At 42.4% G+C, this 22,393-nt stretch overlaps 1 protein-coding gene across 1 annotated transcript in view; it reads left to right on the plus strand.

The window, feature by feature from the left end:
* FREM1 (FRAS1 related extracellular matrix 1) overlaps window positions 1-22,393 on the plus strand; it is a 289,664-nt gene that overhangs the window by 62,385 nt on the left and 204,886 nt on the right. Inside the window, exons 5-8 of the mRNA XM_075316948.1 lie at window positions 57-256; window positions 13,776-14,099; window positions 14,802-14,910; window positions 15,410-15,541. Coding sequence (XP_075173063.1) covers window positions 57-256; window positions 13,776-14,099; window positions 14,802-14,910; window positions 15,410-15,541 — 765 coding nt within the window. The remainder of the gene's footprint in view (window positions 1-56; window positions 257-13,775; window positions 14,100-14,801; window positions 14,911-15,409; window positions 15,542-22,393) is intronic.

The raw sequence follows: 22,393 nt of genomic DNA on the forward strand, positions 1-22,393 counted from the left end.
ATTGTTGACTCATATTGAAAATTAAATATATCTAATTTAACTTTTTCCTTTTCCAGACCATAAGCTTAGTCCTCTATGTAAAAGTGGAGGTTGTATTCCAGGGCTGAAAAAGTTACAGCTCACCATAAAAACCAGCTGTGAAGAATTTCTTGTCATGGGAATGAGGTACCAGCATTTAGACCCACCATCTCCTAACACTGACTACATCAGTATTAGATTGGACCTCACTGATACCCGAAGCAAAGCTTTGTACAAGGTACTGTATTTAACAGTAAAAGTTTCCTTAAAGGGGTATTCCCATCTCCAAGATTCTATCCCAATATGTAATAGGTGGAATAATAATAATAATAATAATAATATTAGCAAATACCTCCAATTAGAAACATAGCTTTACTCTTGATATCCAATTATTTTGTTTATAATGGAAATAATTTTTACATTTTGAGAATACAGGTGTGAGAGTAGTAAACTGAATATTTGCCCGATATTCATGATTAAAGCACTTTTCCTTAACAAATGCATTTAACTTTTATGATGACTTGCTATATAGAGTGAACACTAATATCTAGATCAGAAACAGTTGTTTTATCCAATCTTATGAATAAATGTGAAGGAAAATTCTTATATTTTCAGTGGCTATCTCAAACTGGGGTTATCCCAGACCTGCCAGAGAAGGTGGTTTTGTAGATCCACTCAAACTCAAAAACAGTGTATATTTATTTGTTACTGTACCCATGCCAAATAATTAACAAAGATTAGTAGGTCACGCGCAGATAAACCTCATCGGCTTTGTTATGGGGGCTTCATGAACTCTGTTTTAACTTAGCCTTTATATGATCCTGTGGTGGTGTAAGGAGATGGACATACTGCCATGTTCCACCTTGAAGAGACCAATCACATTATAGTTGTGTAAGTAATATGTGTATTATATTCTGCATTATTGTATGGTATGTAATGGGAATTGTAATAAGTGTTGAATATGTTTTGCATGACGACAGGAAAGACAGGAGTTAATGTTTGCTTGTATAATGCTGTGCACTGCCATGTGAGGAAGAGGAGTTTTGCCCAGCAACAGGCAGTGAGTAGAATAAGAGAGTTAATATTTGGGACTAGCCCAGGCTGGGAGGAGCTAAGGTCTAGGGACAGAGACAGTTTCCTTCTAGAAGATCAGAGAGGGCCTAGCATGTGACAGAGACAGATCTTTGGTCTGGGTAACCGACAAGGTTGCATGACAAGGGTGTCCCTGAAGCAGAAGAGACTGAAGCCAGAGATAGTGAGATTTTAAGTACCAAGAGTTGACCATCTTGTAGGGTTATCTAATGAGGAAGGACCAGTCCTGAGATGGGAAGCCTATCAGCATGGGATTAAGCAGTTTACAATTCTAATCGGTAATGGGCCCAGATGGCATTGAACATAAGATGAAGTGGAGGACTAGAGCAGAAGGTCCATAGACATGAGTAAGCTTCACGCTAAAGTCTGGCCATATTTGCAATGCAGCTTCTTTACAAAGAGAACCACAAGAGGGAAAGAATAACTCTCAAAGACTATACTGGTTGATCTGAGTGGTGGTGAAATAAATGGAACTAGTGAAGACATGAACAGCTGAGATGGAAGGAGTAGAGAGACTGTTTATGGGGAAATACTATATTGATGAAGAAACATGCAAGACGTTATGTGCCCGCTATCTCATGTATATACTTGTCATCACATGACTGTTTAGTAAAGATATGTTTTCAATGAATTAATACCTAGTCCTGGCCAGCTGAGATCAAAGGCAGCATGTGACCTGCAGGGGTGTACCACCATCATGCAGCCAGGACTCTGTGTATTGCCCAGGGAATGGGGTACTTGGTCCCGGGCAGTGTATTACTGGGGAATGTCACTTTGGTGTCCATTGCCCTATCCCGTGCACTGGGGGCTTTTTTAATGGGGAATATTTACAGGGGAGATTAAAGTTATTTGTGTGACGCCACCTGCCGGTTGCAGTTAATCTGGGGAAACTGCCACTGCTGAGTTGATTATCTCTAGGGCTGGTGGTAATGGCAGATGTGGTGGTAGACCTTCGCAGGTAGGGCTGAGCCCAGGAGATGTATGATGGAGTAATAAGGGAGACCACACCATGGGTTGTAATTAACAGTCTCTACTCACTCTTGACCCTCGGACGGCTGGTTCAGGTCCCTGTAGTTCCAGTGCCAGTTGATGACTCGGTTGCTCTGTCCCCGGCACCCTCGGTCCCTTTAGCGTGGAGCAGTTTTGGGCCCAACTGTCCCTTTTTGTGGCAGTCTCCTTGTCCTTACGGTTGGCAGTGTGGACCCTGTAGGGCTGGTCTGTGTCCTGAACCCTGATCCTTGCTTTACTGCTGGTGCCCCCGGATCTGTGGGTCAGTGAGGTCCTTGGAGGTCCCCACACTGTGCAGGTATTTGCCAAACCATATGAAACTGACATCTGACCTAGGGCCCTGTGCCCCGTCGGTGCTCTGATTCTAGCGGTACTCGGGTGTACCTGCCCTGGTGACCACTTTCCTGTGACCCCGGGTCACTATTACATGACCCAGCTCTCAGGCACGTCTTTCCACTTTCACTCACTACTCAAGACCGCCTACTGTCCCCTCCCACCTTGCTGTCTAGTACCTCTGGTCTAACTCTGCCCTCTAGGTGGCCATCCCTTTTGTCCGACTAGCCAGTTACCCCTGGTGTGGAGTGGGAACTGGGATTTTGGTGTGTGTGGGTGTTGCTGGCACTGGTGTTCCAGGTCCCAGAGGGTAGGCCCTGCATCCTGTTGAGGATGCAGTTCCTAGTAGTGCTCTGAGTGGCTCAGGAGCGCTACATTCCCCCTTGGTGAAACACAGCACATCCTCGGGCTGTAAAGAGAATAAAGTGATTTATTAAACATAGAAAAACATATAACTTTTTTCCCGCACAGGGGAGGCTTTACTTTTAACGTTGCATGAGCATTCTTCCCTCCATAAACCCACTACCCAAAGGTCCTGAAACCAGTACTCTCTAAGAAGGCAGGTCACCGGTCCTTTGGTGACCAGATCTGGGCCAGCTCTATCCCAGCCTTTTCTCCAATCTTCCTCTCCTTGGTGGCGGTATCAGTGTCCTGATGGCAAGGTTTACTCTGGGAGGCACACTTGGTGCAACATATGTACCTTGCGATAGTTTGGGTCATTCCCAGTCCAATGACCAGTGGTCCATCTTTAGTTAACTTTCAAACATTTATGCAATCATGTAACTTTCCAGCATTTTTCAACATTACTTTCAACAAAAATAAACTGGGGTAGCCTGGTTCAGCTACCACAGCTGCATCTGGGAACCAATCCCGGCTCCCTGGCCCTTGACATCTTAAAGGCATACCCGGGCAAAGTGTCCTGGCTGACTGCATTGACGGCAAACTGGTATCAGAACATCAATGATGTTAGAAATAGGCTCCTCATCCGAGAGGGACTCCTCCTCATGCTCCGGCACCAAAATCTCAGGTGCAGAATGCATTGATAGTGAAGCCCGGTACCCATTTCCTCAGAAGCGCGGGACCCATGCTGCCTCCGGAATCCTGGAGCCTGAATCTGCCTCCTACGGGTTCAAGGCGGAGGGAACGGGGACGACTTGGTCGGCATCCGCTGCTGCCGGATTATCATAAACGGTAATCTCCTCCTTTAGTAGCGGTGCTACTGCACCAAGCACTGCCGCTCCTGCGCCGTCGCTAGGCTCTGCCTGCAGCCTCGCCGTCTCCCTGTTCCTCCATCTTGTCTCCCCCTTGGTTATCTTTTGCCACTCTCGCGGGGACTGGGCACTCTGGGAGCTTCTGGGTCAGGTTACTGCCAGCTTTCGCCGACGCTTGCCGGACTAGTGGGAGGGATTTATGTTCATGCACTTTTGGCACAATGATGGCGCAGCCCGTTTTTCACAAAAATAAAGATGGTGGCAGTTTTTGCACAAAACAGTCCATAAGACGCATGTCACCCGGATTAACGGGCCTAGTCCATATCCTTTTCGTCACGCCAGTAAAAAAGCTGTGTCGCCCAGTGAATGGAGTACTCGGTCCCGGGCAGTGTATCACTGGGGAATGTCACTTTGGTGTCCGTTGCCCGGTCTCATGCCCTGGGTGCTTTTTAATGGGGAGTATTTACAGGGGAGATTAAAGTCATTTGTGTGACGCCACCTGCGGGTTGTGGTTAATCTTGGGAAACCGCCACTGCTGAGTTGATTATCTCTAGGGCTGGTGGTAATGGCAGCTGTGGTGGTAGATCCTCCACAGGTAGGGCTGAGCCCAGGAGATGTATGATGGAGTAATAAGGGAGGCCACACCATGGTTTGTAATTAACAGTCTCTACTCACTCTTGACCCTCGGACGGCTGGTTCAGGTCCCTGTAGTTCCAGTGCCAGTTGATTACTCGGTTTCTCTGTCTCCGGCACCCTCAGTGTGGTTGGGTCCCCGTAGCGTGGAGCAGTTTTGGGTCCGACTGTCCCTTTTTGTGGCAGTCTCCTTGTCCTAACGGTTGGCAGTGTGAACCCTGTAGGGCTGGTCTGTGTCCCAAACCCTGATCCTTCCTTTACTGCTGGTGCCCCCGGATCTGTGGGTCATTGAGGTCCGTGGAGGTCCCCTCACTGTGCAGGTATTTGCCAAACCGTATGAAACTGATGACATCTGACCTAGGGCCCTGTGCCCCGTCGGTGCTCTGGTCCCAGCAGTACTCGAGTGTACCTGCCCTGGTGACCACTCTCCTGTGCCTCCAGGTCACTATTACATGACCCAGCTCTCAGGCATGTCTTTCCACTTTCACTCACTACTTAAGACCGCCTACTGTCCCCTCCCACCAGGCTGTCTAGTACCTATGGTCTAGCTCCGCCCTCTAGGTGGCCATCCCCTTTTGTCTGACTAGCCAATTACCCCTGTTGTGGAGTGGAAACTGGGATTTTGGTGTGTGTGGGTGTTGCTGGCACTGGTGTTCCAGGTCCCAGAGGGTAGGCCCCGCATCCTGTTGAGGATGCAGTTCCTAGTAGTGCCCTGAGTGGCTCAGGGGTGCTACACATGCCAGGGCATAAGAATAGAATAGCAGTGCACATGATCGACATGTATTCAATTCATTTTCTATGAAGCTGCTGAGGAGCGAATTTGGCTTTTTCCGGCAGCACCACAGAGATTGAATGGAGTGCTGGTTGAGCATCCTTTCTGCAATTTGCTACAAGGATAAAAGTTCCTTGGTGGAGATAAAGCTAGGAGTCCCAGCTGTTGGCCCCTATGGATCAGAAAGTTATTATCCATCCTGTGCGCAGGTGTTAACTTGTTTTAAATGGATAAACCCTTTAACTGAAAGGAAACATCTATCATCTGACATTGTTAAACTAGAACATATTGCATCTCTTTTATATTTCAATATATTGTAAAGTATCAACTCATGAGACATTGCACAGTAAGGAAGAAATATTGCAGTATGGTATGCCAGCTCCTGGTAAAGGAAGTACGAGATATTAAAGAATGGATGCGCCATTGTCATGGATTCATCATGGCCATGCTTCTTTTGTTTGTTTGTTTTCTTACTTTTCCGCGCACAGCTGTACATCTGTCACTGACGTTATTTATCCAGATGGCGCTTTGTTCAATATTTGCTGGAGCACAAAGTAAATATGTGTATTCAAAAAGAAATGGGGAATATCCTAAATCATTTGGGCTGCATAAAATAAATCTACTGAATTTTGGTAGAAAAGTCCTGATTGAAAACTTCTGATAAGTCATTGCTAGGTCACTTATAAGAGAAACTATCGTCTTTCTAGTTTTGTGGAGGGAGGACAAGAGGGTGAGACAACACTAAAATATGATTGCAAAGGAAAGGTTAATTTATAATTCATGCTAAACAAACACATGAGAGTTTTATATGTTGTGCTTTTGTCTCCATTTAGGTTAACTGATGATTTATTTATTACCAGTTCCTTATATGCCGCCAAGATATTATTTGGAAACTCTGTGATAAAACCCCTTAAATAGCTGGAGATTATCACTGGAGGACTAGTAAACCTACTGCCATGTAGTCCTCCATACTGAGCTCTGTATAACCCCATCACTGATTGGCAGGTTTCAGCCTATGGACAGTGTACATAGAAATTTACCAATCAGTTTGCGTAGGCGGACTTATATAGAGCTCAGCATTCTGAGAACTAGTAGAGCTGTGATTATATCAAAACTGCAGCAAGCAGCCCAATAAGTGACACATCTCTGGAATCAGAGTCTTTGCCTTTACATCATACTGTTCACAGATGGAGTATCATAAATCTGCCGACAGATACTCTTTAAACAAAAGAAATAAAGAAAAATGCAAACCTTTTCTGTTTTTATTGAATAGAGGTTATACAGTAAAACACAAAATTGATATACCTATTTGGCCCTTGAGAATGTAGATAACATTTTTAATAACAAAATTACTTTTATATTCTAACATTAAAAATAAAAATCAAAAGTAATAATGAACTTATGTTCAATAACTTAAATTTATACAGTGTGTCCACCCATATCCTGTCCACCACCAGTAACTTGAGAACGACGGCAGCTATAGGCATAGAAGTGGTGTCTAGGTATAGTAAAGTAGCCATGCGCTATTCAATGAAACCATCTATAGCGCCACCTGGTGGAAAACAACGGAGTTAGCGTTTTTATCATGAAAACGGAACGAGATAGAGAAAAAAGTGAGTTAAAAAATTGTAGGGCATCATCAATTCAATACGAATCGACACCTTGCATATAGAAATGCTATGATATGAAACCCATGACCCCCCCAAGACATTGAATTCTGGTCACGCATATGGCACTAATTTTAACTTTGATGCTCAAACTGGCCACCGTCAGCTACAATGCACATCTGGACCCTGGACAGCATTCTGTATCTTCTGCACGTTGTGCAATATGGTAGGTGACACGTTTGCACAAGCATCTGTGATACGTTGTCGTAGGTCCTGCAATGTTGGTGGAGGGGTCGCATACACCTGCTGTTTGATGTGACCTCACAGAAAGAAGTCCAATAGGGTCAGGTCAGGTGAGCGTGGAGGCCACTCCATGCAGCCACCATACCATATGACTTGTAGGAAGGTCTCAATGAGGTATCGCTTCACGTCTGCAGCCTTGTGAGTTTTACACGTTCTAATCATAGCATTTCTGTATGCAAGGTGTCGATTCGTATTGAATTGATGATGCCCTACAACTTTGTTAATTCACTTTTTTTCCTCTATCTTGTTCCGTTTTCGAGATGAAAATACTAACTCTGTTGTTTTCCACCATGTGGCACTATAGGTGGTTTCATTGTGTAGCGCATGGATACTTTACTATGCCTAGACACCACTTCTATTCCTATAGCTGCCGCCATTCTCAAGTTAGTGGTGGTGGACATGATAGGGGTGGACACACTGTATGGATATGTACCTGAAAATATTAGCATTAATCTATATAGCCCTTGAAATATAAGCCCTAATAATAATAATAATAATAATTTTATTTCTATAGCGCCAACATATTCTGCAGCACTTTTCAATTCAGAGGGGACATGTACAGACAACATGAGACATTACATGAGACAATAGAGAATAACACAATTCAAATACCAAGAGGAGTGAGGGTCCTGCTCATAAGCATACAGTCTATGAGGAAATAGGGGAGGCACAAAAGGTGAATTGAGGGAAGAAGAAAAAAAAATAAAAAGTGAAAAGCTTGTCATATATGATTCAGTCATCAACATAATATGGGATTCAAAACCAGCTGCGTGGACCAGTCGCCAGCCAGAATTTATACAAGTACAGAGTGTAAAAATGTACATGAAGAAGACACAGGGGACAAGAATTGGAAGTAAATTTTATGAAGGGCAGAATGGGACTAGTTAGATGAGGGAGGTGAAGGGATAGGCTAGTCTAAAGAAATGCATTCTTAGGGCCTGCTTAAAGGTGCGGATGTTGGGAATTAATTGAATTGTTCTTGGTAGTGTGTTCCAGAGCATTGGTGCAGCTTGTGAGAAATCTTGAAAACAAGAGTGGGAGGTTCGAATTATTGAGGATGTCAGTCTTAGGTCATTAGCTGAACAGAGGGCATGGGTGTGGTGATAGACAGAGATGAGGAAGGAGATGTAAGGCGGTGCTGCTGTACTGCCCCAGGGCTATGGGGTACTCGGTTCCGGGCCGTATATTTATGGGGACAGTTCACTGGGTGGCCATTGCCCAGTTCCGTGACCTTGGGAGTCGCTTGAAGGGAGTTATGTACAGAGGAATATTTATAAAGTTTGTATAGTGACTCCACTTGCGGTTTGCGGTTATGGTGAGGGAACTGCCGCTGCACAGTTTCTCACCGCTGGGCTGATGTTAGTGGCAGCCTGGTTGTTAGGCCCTCCGCAAGTAGGGCCGGGGCACCAGAGGGGTAGGTGATGGAGTTAGGTGCGGAAAAAAGGTAGGCCACTCAAGGGATTGCAGTGTAACTGGGTTCTTTACTCACAGCAGGTTGATAGCTGGTACCCAGAGGAAGGCTGGTCCTCACCACTGGTCCCCTTAGTCAAAGTGCTAGTTTGGTGACCTGGTTGCTTCTTTCCCCCGCACCCTTCTCTAGTTGGTGGGTCCCCATGGCTTTGAGAGTCTGGGGGTCCCCTCCTGGTAGTGTCTCGGTCTTTAGTCCGTACAGCAGCAATTTGAACCCTGTAGGGTCGGTGTTCCGTTCTGGTCCCTGGTTCTCCCATCACTGCTGGTGCCCCCGGATTTTACGGTCAGGGAGGTCCTGGATGGTCCCCTCATTGTGCAGAATTTATCAGGTCTGCCTGGAGCATTTTCCTGACCTAGGATTCTGTACCCCCTCGGTGCTTTGGTTCCGAGAGCACTCCACCGTACTTCACCGGCAACCACACGCCTGGGCCCTCAGGTTACCGTCACACTCCCGTCAGTATGGTTACGTCCGTGTCCTCTCGCTTCCACTTACTGACTCCCTGACATTCTTACCCCTCCCTCCTGGTTGTCGTCTAGTTGACTGGATCGACTCCATCCCCTAGGTGGCCATCCATTGGGTCCAACTCTAGTCTGTCACCAGTCCTTGGGGATGGGGAAAAACTGGTATTATATACAGTACAGACCAAACGTTTGGACACACCTTCTCATTCAAAGAGTTTTCTTTATTTTCATGACTCTTAAAATTGCAGATTCACATTGAAGGCATCAAAACTTTGAATTAACACATGTGGAATGAAATACTTAATAAAAAAGTGTGAAACAACTGAAAATATGTCTTATATTCTAGGTTCTTCAAAGTAGCCACGTTTTGCTTTGATTACTGCTTTGCACACTCTTGGCATTCTCTTGATGAGCTTCAAGAAGTAGTCACCGTAATTGGTTTTCACTTCACAGGTGTGCCCTGTCAGGTTTAATAAGTGGGATTTCTTGCCTTATAAATGGGGTTGGGACCATCAGTTGTGTTGTGCAGAAGTCTAGTGGATACACAGCTGATAGTCCTACTGAATAGACTATTAGAATTTGTATTATGGCAAGAAAAAAGGAGCTAAGTAAAGAAATGAAGGTCAGTCAGTCAGAAAAATTGGGAAAACTTTGAAAGTGTCCGTGCAGTGGCAAAAAACATCAAACGCTACAAAGAAACTGGCTCACATGAGGACCGTCCCAGGAAAGGAAGACCAAGAGTCACCTTGGCAGCAAAGGATACGTTTATCCGAGTCACTAGGCTCAGATATCACAAGTTAACAGCAGCTCAGATTAGAGATCAGGTCAATGCCACACAGAGTTCTAGCAGCAGACACTTCTCTAGAACAACTGTTAAGAGGAGACTTTGTGCAGCAGGCCTTCATGGTAAAAAAGCTGCTAGGAAATCACTGCTAAGGACAGGCAACAAGCAGAAGAGACTTGTTTGGGCTAAAGAACACAAGGAATGGACATTAGACCAGTGTAAATCTGTGCTTAGGTCTGATGGGTCCAAATTTGAGATCTTTGGATCCAACCACCGTATCTTTGTGCGACGCAGAAAAGGTGAACGGATGGAGTCTACATGCCTGGTTCCCACCGTGAAGCATGGAGGAGGAGGTGTGATGGTGTAGGGGTGCTTTGCTGGTGACACTGTTGGGGATTTATTCAAAATTGAAGGCATACCGAACCAGCATGGCTACCACAGCATCTTGCAGCGGCATGCTATTCCATCCGGTTTGCGTTTAGTTGGACCATCATTTATTTTTCAACAGGACCATGACCCCAAACACACCTCCAGGCTGTGTAAGGGCTATTTGACTAATAAGGAGAGTGGTGGGGTGATGACCTGGCCTCCACAGTCACCAGACCAGAACCCAATCAAGATGGTTTGGGGTGAGCTGAACCGCAGAGTGAAGGCAAAAGGGCCCTCAAGTGATGAACATCTTTGGAAACTCCTTCAAGACTGTTGAAAGACCATTTCCGGTGACTACCTCTTGAAGCTCATCAAGGGAATGCCAAGAGTGTGCAAAGCAGTGATCAAAGCGTAAGGTGGCTACTTTGAAGAACCTAGAATATAAAACATATTTTCAGTTTTTTCACACTTTTTTATTAAGTATTTAATTCCACATGTGTTAATTCATAGTTTTGATGCCTTCAATGTGAATCTACAATTTTCAGAGTCATGAAAATAAAGAAAACTCTTTGAATGAGAAGGTGTGTCCAAACTTTTGGTCTGTACTGTATGTGTTTTGGTGTTACCGGCACTGGTCTTCCGGGTTTCTGGGGTTAGGCCCTGCAACTTTGACAGGTTGCAATACCTTGTTGCTCCTGATGGGTTCAGGGGCGCTACACTGCACTGTGAAGAGCTTTATGGATGAGAGTGATAAGTTTATATTAAACTCTATAATGGCAGGGCAACCAGTGCAATGACTGGCACAGAGCAGAGGCATCAGTTGGAGTGGAAAAATGATCCTAACTGTGCCATTCAGCATAATTTGGGTAAAAAAGAGATTTGTCCATAAAGGGAACTTGTCACTTTCTTTTAAAGTGCATTTTTCCACTATCACAGGCTTATATTGTAGTTTTATCTTTGCTAAGCATGTCCCCTATGTGTGTAGATGCGTGATATAAAACAAGAATGTGTGTATTTTTTGAAGCCCAGGTACTTAATCTAGATCAGAGGTCTCAAAGACGCGGCCCGCGGGCCACATGCGCCCCTCAGGCTGCTTCGTGCAGCCCCCAGGCCCTTGCCCCTGTTCACTATCGCGGCTGGTGCAGGGGCCACAGCCACTGTCTGCGCTTTATGTCAGATTAATGTTTTGCCGGCGCTGCGTGATAAGGTTTCAATCATCCTTGTCCTCTTCTCTGGATGATCTGCCGTCATTTCCATAATGATTGGTGGTAAGGTCAGCAACAGAGGATCACAGCTATACACTTCGCACTGATTTCCTCCCCTAGGTCAGGCAACTGCATGGTGGACAAGCTCTAAGGTGGAAATAGTGAGTTGGGCTTCCCCAAACTCGTTATGATCTATCTCCCCCCAGTAAATGGCCACATTCTGGTCAGCTTTACTCACTGTAGTCAGCTCAGAGGAGGGTGATGGAGGCTGCGGATATGGCTTCTCCTCAGAATAGATGGCAGAAGGATCCGCATCAAGGTGCTGCTTTTTTATGGGCTCATAACTATTCATTCTAGTAGCATCACTTCTATGATGGCTAGTAATATAATATATGACTATCTTTCTACAGTGTGTCTGTGTATAACACTTCCTATTCTACATAGTGCATAGTGCCCCATGATCATGGGATGCCAATGGGTTGTCCTGACAACCAGGGGCAGATGATGACCCCTGTCACTGTCATGATGTAGTTCCTGTGAATGCCGGCTGAGTGCTATCGTTCACGGGAGATCAGCATTTCTGCTGTTCAGAGCGATGCTGATACCCTGCTCTGTACAACACAAGCATTCAGAGCGTTGCAGCTTCAGTTCATTTCAATGGGACTAGTAAAGACAATAAAAAGTGTAAAAAAAAAGTTTAACAAAATACAATCAAATCACCCCCTTTTGAAAATCAAGCAATAATAATATAAAAATATACATTTTATATTGCCGAGTTCAGAAATGCCCGTTCTATCAATATATAAAATAAATTAATCTCATCTGTGAAGGGCATAATGAGAAAAAAAAATAAAACATCAGAATTACTTTTTTTTGTAGCCGCAGTATTGCAATAAAATGCAATAAATGGTGATGAAAACATCACATTACCCAAAAATGGTATAATTAAAAACGACAGCTGATGACGCAAAAAATAAGCCATCACTGAGCCCCAGATCCCGAAAAATGAAAACACTACGGGTCTTGGAAAATGGCGATAAAAGTGCAATTTTTTTTTTGACAAATGTCTGAAAATGTTTTCACCACTTAAATGAAAAAAAATTATACATATTTGGTATCTACAAACTCCTACTGACCTACGGAATCATACTGCTATGTCAGTTTTATCATAAGGTGAATATGGCAAATAAACGCCCAAAAAACAATTGTGCAATTGCACTTTTTTTTTTTAAATTTCACGCACTTGGAAATTTTTTTCCCGTTTTCCAGTACAATGTGTGGAAGAATGAATGGTGTCATTCAAAAGTACAACTCGTCCCGCAAACAAATAAGCCCTTATATGGACAAATTGATAGAAAATAAAAACTTTATGGCTTTTGAACGAAGGGGAGGAAAAAAATGAAGACGAAAAACGGAAAATCGCCAGGTGGTGAAGAGATTACACTTTAGGTTTTTGCCTAGTGTGGGCCACAAAGGGTGAATCTTATGTAAGGTTGTTTCCTAGTGTGTGCCACAAAGGGTGACTCTCATGTAAGGTTGTTGCCTATTGTATGCCACAAAGGGTGAATCTTATGTAATGTTTTGCCTAGTGTGTGCCACAAAGGGTGAATATCATGTAAGATTGTTGACTAGTGTTAGCCACAAAGGTTGAATCTCATGTAAGGTTGTTACCTAGTGTGTGCCACAAAGGGTGAATCTCATGTAAGGCTGTTGCCTAGTGTGTGCCACAAAGGGTGAATCTCATGTAAAGTTGTTGCCTAGTGTGTGCCACAAAGGGTGAATCTCATGTAAGGCTGTTGCCTAGTGTGTGCCACAAAGGGTGAATCTCATGTAAAGTTGTTGCCTAGTGTGTGCCACAAAGGGTGAATCTCATGTAAAGTTGTTGCCTAGTGTGTGCCACAAAGGGTGAATCTCATGTAAAGTTGTTGCCTAGTGTGTGCCACAAAGGGTGAATCTCATGTAAAGTTGTTGCCTAGTGTGTGCCACAAAGGGTGAATCTCATGTAAGATTGTTGCCTAGTGTGTGCCACAAAGGGTGAATCTCATGTAAGATTGTTGCCTAGTGTGTGCCATAAAGGGTGATTCTCATGTTTGTTAATAGTTACAATTGGAAAGTGCTTGTTAAAACATAGCAACTTTACAACTTGTTTTTATTAAAAATCCTCTTCGTTCTCAATAATTTTTTTTATTGTTTACTGCTCATTGCCTAGGGAACCAAAGCAATCTAGCAGTGGTGGCCAAACTTGTGCGCTACTTGCAATGTATTTGCAATGTATTGCCTCTGCTTACATCTTCATGTAGCGCTCATAGGTCAGGGGCAGGAAACTTGTGGAGCAGCATCATCCTAATGAAGACAACTTCTTCTAGCATGCAGAAACTGTTTTTTCATCACTGCAATCTGGAAGCAATAATTTTTTTTTCAGTTTACAGTTTCATTTTGTTTCTTGCAATGATATATATTTTGCATTCTACAATTTTTTTAGATAACCGAAATAAATCTGTTTTTCAGTCTGAACATGCTTGGATTCCTGTTCACATTCGAGATGCTGTACCCAATCAAATCCCCAAAGCGGCCTTCATGTCGATGTTTATTTTAGAAGTGGATCAGTTCATCCTCACTCCCTTCACCACTGCAGCACTTGATGCAGAGGACGATGAAACAAGCAAGCCTCTGCTAGTCTTCAACATTACAGACGCTCCGCGTGACGGATTCATTACTCACCTTAATGATCATACCAAGCCTATCACATCCTTCACATGGAAAGATCTTAATGACATGCTCATAGGATATCAACCACCAAACAGCAGTCATGTTGAAAGAAGGAATATAGAGGTAACAAACTTATACATCACTGTTGATTATGGGTACAAAGGTTTTTACACTGATTTAAAAGTAAAATCAGACTAGTAGTTCCCATGAGGCAATAATAAGCACATTCTTTATAAAAAACTGTTTCCTCACCCGATTCACCATGTGCCATACTAATCTGACAAATTGGGGTATAAGTGATATTTGTGGATAATGGTGTATGTGTTTAAATATGATATAGGATGTAGTGTACCCTAGTAATAGACTGGCTCCTAGCTTAGGGATGGCAGAAAGATGCTGGTGGACACAGGTGTCACTTCAATAATTTTACTCATAGGGAGGCAAGACGCTCGATGGTTACAGACCTACATGAGAAAATGAGCTTAGCGTTTTCAACACTCTCAAGAGTCAATATGTTCACTTGAATGAAGGTAGACAATTTGCATTTGCAATCTTGAGACAAATTCCTAACACTTGTGATAGTCTACTGACAATCTTTATAACAACATGTGCTATGTCTTATAGTACCTCACCCCTTTCTTGGCATCCAAAGTCAGAGAATCATGTTTTAGATTTGCAATATCACATCTATTTAGTTGTATCCGCATTCTGATTGGGATAAGGGCCTAAATTTGGACCTGGATACATATGGTGTTCTGTTTAAGTATTTAATCTACTTTACAAATAATATAAGGATTTAAAAGCCAGATTTGTTCTCCTTTTCAGGTAGAATTAGAAGTTCATGATTTCTTCTTTGAAAGAAGCTCCCCAATCACAGTTTACATATCTATAAGAACAGCTGACACAAATGCCCCTCGGGTATCCTGGAATATGGGTAAGTTTTCACTTACATTTCATTGAAAATTAAATATATTGTTCAGCAAGCCACCATCAGCTATGTACATTGGGAATATTCTGTATTATCACCTCTATTCTTCATTCACCCAGGGTCACCATTATAGAAATCACGCCCATAGTCTACATTTCACAAAAATGGCTAGAGTATTTAAAAGCATACAGTACCAGGCAAAGAAAACTAAATACTGGAAATTCAGCTGTTTGAAATTGCCAACTATCCTATTGGTGGTGGGTACTGTCAGTATTTCCAATCACATACAAACAGTTTATACAAAATTTTATCTAAAAGTATAATTATGGGGTCTGATTTCCACAAGAAATTGGATGAAAGTTCAAAATGTCAGTCTGGTTAATCAATATAGAATAATTCTTGAATGAACAACTATGACGAACATTTCTATTTTGCTCTGTTAGCAAATTACCACTGCACAAAGAAACTAGGAACATGACAATCATCTGCTTTTTCTGTCACCTAGGACTAGATCTCTTGGAAGGTCAGTCTCGAGCAATCACATGGGAACAGTTTCAAATAGTAGATAACGATAACATTAATGCAGTTCGCCTAGTGATTGTGGATGGCTTGCAGCATGGACGGATAACTCTAAGAGGTAAAAAGAATGATCATTTACAAATATCAGCTTACAAATGTTGTATTCTATGATAACCTGTGATAACCCCTCATCAGGTGGCGGTTGAACTTCTCTAAGCAGCAAGAATGGAGATGCGTATTTTTTTTTTAGAGCAAACCAGTTCTTAAATACATCAATCTTATTGGTCCTTGAAGGAATCACACTTCCTTGATCAACACTGGTATAGTGAACTATTATAAAAACTTGACCTACAGTGAGTTGTAGCAACATTTCTTGTATTATACCCTTCATCAGGCATAGAGCTGTGTCATAACGAGAACGGTTCTATTCAATATCCAGGGACTGGGGTTGCATTCACCTCAAGATGACCATATACTGTATATTTCAGACTTCTTTGTGGATGTAATGGTGGTCTAGATTTCCAAGTGTCCAGAAATTCCATTGGAGTCTGTAAAAACAGGGGACTTTTTTGCCCTGTCCATAAATTTTTTTAAGGCATCCGTGATTTTTTTTAAGCTAAAAAAAGTATACAGATTATTTTGACTTAAACATCACTTTACAGTTTACAGAGAATGCACCTGATGTCTTAATATCAGAATTATTTATCTCAATAAATTAGAATATCAATCAAAAAGTTAATTTATTTCAGTAATTCAATACAAGAAGGGAAATGCATATATTATATAGAGTCATTACAAAAAGAGTGATCTATTTCAAGTGTCTGTTATCTCTGTTAATGTTGATGATTATGGCTTACAGCCAATGAAAACCCAAAAGTCATTATATTGGAAAATTAGAATATTATATAAGACCAACTGAAAAAATGATTTTAAACTCAGAAATGTTGGCCTAGTGAAAAGTCTGTACAGTAAATGCACTCAATACTTGGTTGAGGTTCCTTTGGCATGAATTATTGCACCAATGCGGCGTGGCATGGAAGAGATCAGCCTGTGGTGCTGCTGAAGAGTTATGGAAGCCCAGGTTGGTGTGACAGCAGCCTTCAGCTCATCTGCATTGTTGAAAACAAGAAAGCCTGCAGAGACACCATCACATGTTTCTCAACGCTGGCAGAAAACTAGCCAGGTCTTTCACCGGGAAGGAACAACCACGGGAAGGGCAGTCTCCAGTCAAGGAGACCACCTATGCCAAACATGGTATCCATCCACAGACAGCTGTTTCAGGGTTTTTGCCCCTCATCAGTGTGGAGTAGTAAACTGGCTAGTGGGAGTATTGCCTAGTAGAAGACTACATAAGCAAGGATGGTTGACCTTAGGGAGATCAACATCCAACACTGCGGAGACACCATCACGTGTTTCTCAACGCAGTGATTCTAGAGCAATGCCCCCTGGGAAATATTCAAAACAAGAAAGCCTGCGGAGACACTATCACATGTTTCTCACAGCACAGTGGACCTACACAGCAGATGACATGGCTCCCCAAACCATCACTGATTGTGGAAACTTCACACTCAAACAGCTTGGATTGCGGCCTCTCCACTCTTCCTCCAGACTCTGTGACCTTGATTTCCAAATGAAATGCAAAATTTACTTTCATTTGAAAACAACACTTTGACCACTGAGCAGCAGTCCAGTTCTTTTTCTCCTTGGCCCAGGTAAGACGCTTCTGGCGTTGTCTACTAATCATGATTGGCTTGACACTAGGAATGCGACACTTGTAGCCAATGTCCTGGATACATCGGCGTGTGTTAGCTTTTGAAGCACTGACTCCAGCAGCAGTCCAAGCTTTGTGAATATCCCCCAAATTTTTGAATGGGCTTTTCTTAACAATCCTATCAAGGCTGCAATTATCCCGGTTGCTTGTGCACCTTTTTCTACCACACTTTCCCCTTCCACTCAACTCCCATTAATATGCCTGGATACAGCACTCTGTGAACAGCCAGCTTCTTTAGCAATGACCTTTTGGGGCTTACCCTCCTTGTGGAGTGTGTCAATGACTGCCTTCTGGATATATGTCAAGTCAGCAGTCTTCCCCATGATTATGTAGCATACTGAACCAGACTAAGGGACCATTTTAAAAGCTTAGGAAGCCTTTGCAGGTGTTTTGTGGTAATTATTCTAATTTATTGAGATAATGACTTTTGGGTTCTCATTGGCAAAAGTCATAATCATCAAAATTAAAAGAAATAAACACTTGAAATAAATCACTTTGTTTGTAATGTCTAAATATAATATGTGATTCACTTTTTGTACTGCATTGCTGAAATAAATTAACTTTTTGATGATATTCTAATTTATTGAGATACACTTGTATACCAGACTCCTATGAAAATTAGTTATATTTTGTCTAGCTGAGCCTAAGTAACTGAAGGTAAATTATCCATCTACTGTTATATACTCACAGGCTGATACAGGAAGTCACGTGACGTGATCACGTGGATCCGGTGGTTGTCATGGTAGCATAGTGTCATGTGATGACTCCTGTAGATCACATGACTAAGGTCCTGTAAGAAACAGCCGAGTACTGCAGTTTACAGGAAATGATCATTTCTCCCAGACTGAGTGATGCTGCTCTGATCAGGAGAAATGAATGAGCGGTGAGACTGATGATCCATATATCCCCCTTGGTGTACTAGTAAAATAAAAAAAAAGTTTAAAAAAGTTTTGAAAAATTAAAAAAATAAAAAAATAAATACAAGTTCAAATCACCCCTCATTCACCCCATTGAAAATTAAAGGGTTAAAAAAAATAAAAAATTTACACATATTTGGTATTGCCATGTTCAGAAATTCCCGATCTATCAAAATATAAAAATCATTTCATCTGATCAATAAACGGCGTAGCTGCAAAAAAATTTCCAAACGTCAAAATCACATTTTTTTGGTCGCCGCATATTTTGCGCAAAATACAATAACAGGGAATTATAATGTAGCATTCGTGGAAAATTGGTACCGTTAAAAACTTCAGCCCGAGATGCAAAAAATAAGCCATCTCTGAGCCATAGACCCCAAAAAACGAGAACGCTACAGGTTGTGGGAAAGTAGCACAAAACGTACACCACTTTTTTCAGACAAACCTCTGATTTTTTTTAACCCATTTGATACAAGTAAACCTATACATATTTGGTGTGTATGAACTCACACCGGCCTCAGGCATCACAACAACACATCAGTTTTACCAAATAGTGAACACGGTGAATAAAATATCCCAAAAACAATAGTGTGGACGCACTTTTTTTGCAATTTTTCCGCATTTGGACGTTTTTTGACGTTTTCCAGTACACTATATGGTAAAACTCATGGTTCAATTTAAAAGTACAGCTCGTTCCACAAAAAACAAGCCCTCACATGACCAGATTGACTGACAAAAAAGTTACGTCTCCCGGAAGAAGAATGGTGAAAAGAAAAAATGGAAAGCAGAAAATCGACCAGTCATGAAGAGATTAAGGGAAGAAATAATGTTCCTATTTATTATAAAAAGATTCAGACTTACATCTGCTACTCCAACTCTGCCACTAGACCTCCCACTCCCAGATCCAAGACTTCTCCCGAGCTGCACCAATCCTCTGGAACGCTCTACCCCAAGAAGCTAGGACAAATCACAACTTACTCAGCTTCAGAGGCTCCCTAAAAACGCATCTTTTTAGGGTGGCCTATCAAACTCCCTAGCTGAACTAAATTCACATAGTCCCTCCACGCCTTCTCAGAACATAACCCCACGTCAAACTCCATGGCACCCAAATGCATCTCAATGTTCTGGCCAACTGGTCCAGGCAGCCATTATCTATCCACCATTTCCTTGAGATGGCTGGACTGCCATTGTAAATAAGCACTTGTACCTTGTCCCCCCCCCATAGCATTGTGGATTGTAAGCTTTCACATGCAGGGTTGTCTTTTTTCCTCACTCCAAGTATTGTATTTTCTATAACTGTTATTTGTTTGTATATGAACCTCCTGAATTGTAAAGCCCTGCGGAATATATTGGCACTATAGAAGTAAAGATATATTATTATTATTATTATCATCCGTATTGATCTCAGTTTATGTTGTCTTGTGCTGTGCTGTACCCTACAGGCATGTACTCATTCTGGTTAAGCCAATAGTCTAATGTGTACAGGAACCCTGTTCGGAAACATAAGGTTCAGGCAGTTCACTGGGAGTTAAGCCACAGCCAAGCCATTTGGTAGCAGATTTTTCCACTTATGCCTTTGAAAACACTTCAATGCTTGGCTAAACTGAATGTTTATGGGGAAGTTGGAAGTGATAGCTGATGGCTGATCGGGCTCTTGGTCATCAGATATGATACGTGTATGGTCAGCTTTACTATACAACTTCTAGCACTAGGGAATGAGTAGCGTAACTTGCTCTTTTTGCAGGTCACAGCGCCAGGCAAACTAAAAAGAAACCAGTAGTCTGCTCTATACTGAGGCGAGGCAAGTACCACAACCAACTGCCTACACATGGGTTTCCACTTTATCTATTGCAAATAATGTTTGTTAATTAAAGCTGGAAATAGAACATTTATAAAAGGTCCATTGGAAGATGCACAGATAGCCTAGCTTACATTTCGTGGATGACGTCCTCAGTCATAGCCATACCCATATTTAAATGGTGTAAAGAACCATAGCACCATGGCTAAGCCTCCTTCTTACTTTAGAAGCATAGGGCTGCCAGGAACAGAAGGTTGTCCTATCTTGGAGCACACCTGCCATTGCTCTTTCATAGTCTCTTACTCCATTCCAGAAAAGCAATTCACTTTTAAGACATCTAATATTTAAGTCTTGTAAGTCACATATTATCTCCTAAATTCCACACGGAGAATATGACACTCGTACTGTCTTTTGAGCTGAAGCACAGGTCTGCACTACGTTCTAAGCCTCTTGATCACTGGAGAGGTTAGAAGTCACCTTATTTAATTCTGCTAAACCTCTAAATAGCAGACTTGTAAATCCACCTAGATGTCAGATTGAAGTTGATAGCCCGTAATCCTTTGACTATTAAATATTCAGAATAAATTGAATTTTCACAGGCCTGGAACAAATCGTTCAACTGAAAAATTGAGAGATTAGGGAAAATCTTGTAGTTTATGTGGCTCAGCCTTTACACAAATAAGTTACATAAATTGGTATGGAACTTTGACAAATGGCAGTGGACATTAACAAATCTGGAAGCAATGATGTGTGATCCTACATTATTGAGTGGCATGAGTCTGTAGACTTTTTCTTCTACATATAGTATGTTAAATCCACATATGGCTGAAACAGATTTGTGCATTAATATATATTTGCAAATAAGTCGGAAATAGCAGGTATAAGCTAATCTATTTAAAGAGGTTTGTAGAATTAGGAAAAAGTGACTTTTTTTTCCAAAAAAATATACCACACCTGTGCAAGGCTTGAGTCTGGTATTGCAGCTTTGCCCTAGAAGTAAATGGGATCAATTTTTAATATGACACACAACCCGTAGACAGGTGTGGCACTGTTTTTTATTAGGGAGGGTGGTCTTTCACATGTTGAATGTCAGAAGATCCTGCTGATTTCCATGGCACCAGCCAACATTTGATGATTATAGCCATGTACCTACTCATACAAGGAGAGAATTGTTATCAGTGACAGAATTTATGGTCTTCTTGCCAGTGTTAATTGCCACTGGTTTTGCCCTATCACTTTTGCTGTATACATATATACAGCAATACCACAATATTGCTGTATATAGAAAAAATCATGGTCTCCTATGAACCCCAGCCACAAGCTGGCTTTCACAGGAGTATTGTTATGGCAGGTACAGGTGTCTTCAGCAAACCTCTGACTGTGGCGGCAACCCATCAACGCTCTGCAATTGCCTCACAGGCATGTCAATAGATTAAGCACCACAATCTGTAAATGCTGGTGTCATAGACTGACAAGGGTATTTAACAGGATGAAAGCAGCGAGTGGAGTCCTGCTCCACATGTGGCTGTTAGAGGCAGAGGATGACTGAATCATACAGTCATCATCTGCCAGTAAAGATGCAGGTTCAGTTTCTGCACTTACATCTAAAGGGGGCTTTACACGCTACGACATCGCTAATGCGAACTCGTTGGGGTCACGGAATTGGTGACGCACATCCGGCCGCATTAGCGATGCCGTTGCATGTGACACCTATGAGTGATTTTGCATCGTTGCAAAAACGTGCAAAATCGCTCATCGGTGACATGGGGGTCCATTCTCAAAAATCGTTACTGCAGCAGTAACGAGGTTGTTCCTCGTTCCTGCGGCAGTACACATCGCTCCGTGTGACACTGCAGGAACGAGGAACCTCTCCTTACCTGCCTCCCGGCTGCTATGCGGAAGGAAGGAGGTGGGCGGGATGTTACGTCCCGCTCATCTCCGAGCCTCCGCTTCTATTGGGCGGCGGTTCAGTGATGCAGCTGTGACGCTGAACGAACCGCCCCGTTAGAAAGGAGGCGGTTCGACGGTCACAGCGACGTCGCCGGACAGGTAAGTAGTGTGACGGGTCTGGGCGATGTTGTGCGGCACTGGCAGCGATTTGCCCATGTCGCACAACAGATGGGGGCGGGTACCCACGCTAGCGATATCGGTATTGATATCGCAGCGTGTAAAGCAGCCTTTAGTCAAGTACGTCAGCATAATAGAAAAAAAACACAATAATAATGCTATAATACTAAAAAATAATCAACTTTTTGTATAAATTACTATATATCTTAAGTAATATAGAATATTTAAGAATTGATATTCTTAGATATGATGGCATATGTACTCACTAGTTATCTAGTGGTTGGTAAATCAATAGCTTGTGTACATAGACCCCGTACAGTAAAAATATGACACAACTATTGGGATTTATACTGTGACCTGTTAGGAATTTCTCAGTGATACTTCAAAGTATGCAGCTACAATTGTGACTTCAAATTT

The sequence above is a fragment of the Anomaloglossus baeobatrachus genome, chromosome 1 (assembly GCF_048569485.1).
Source record: "Anomaloglossus baeobatrachus isolate aAnoBae1 chromosome 1, aAnoBae1.hap1, whole genome shotgun sequence".
In the NCBI taxonomy this organism is placed as follows: domain Eukaryota; kingdom Metazoa; phylum Chordata; class Amphibia; order Anura; family Aromobatidae; genus Anomaloglossus; species Anomaloglossus baeobatrachus.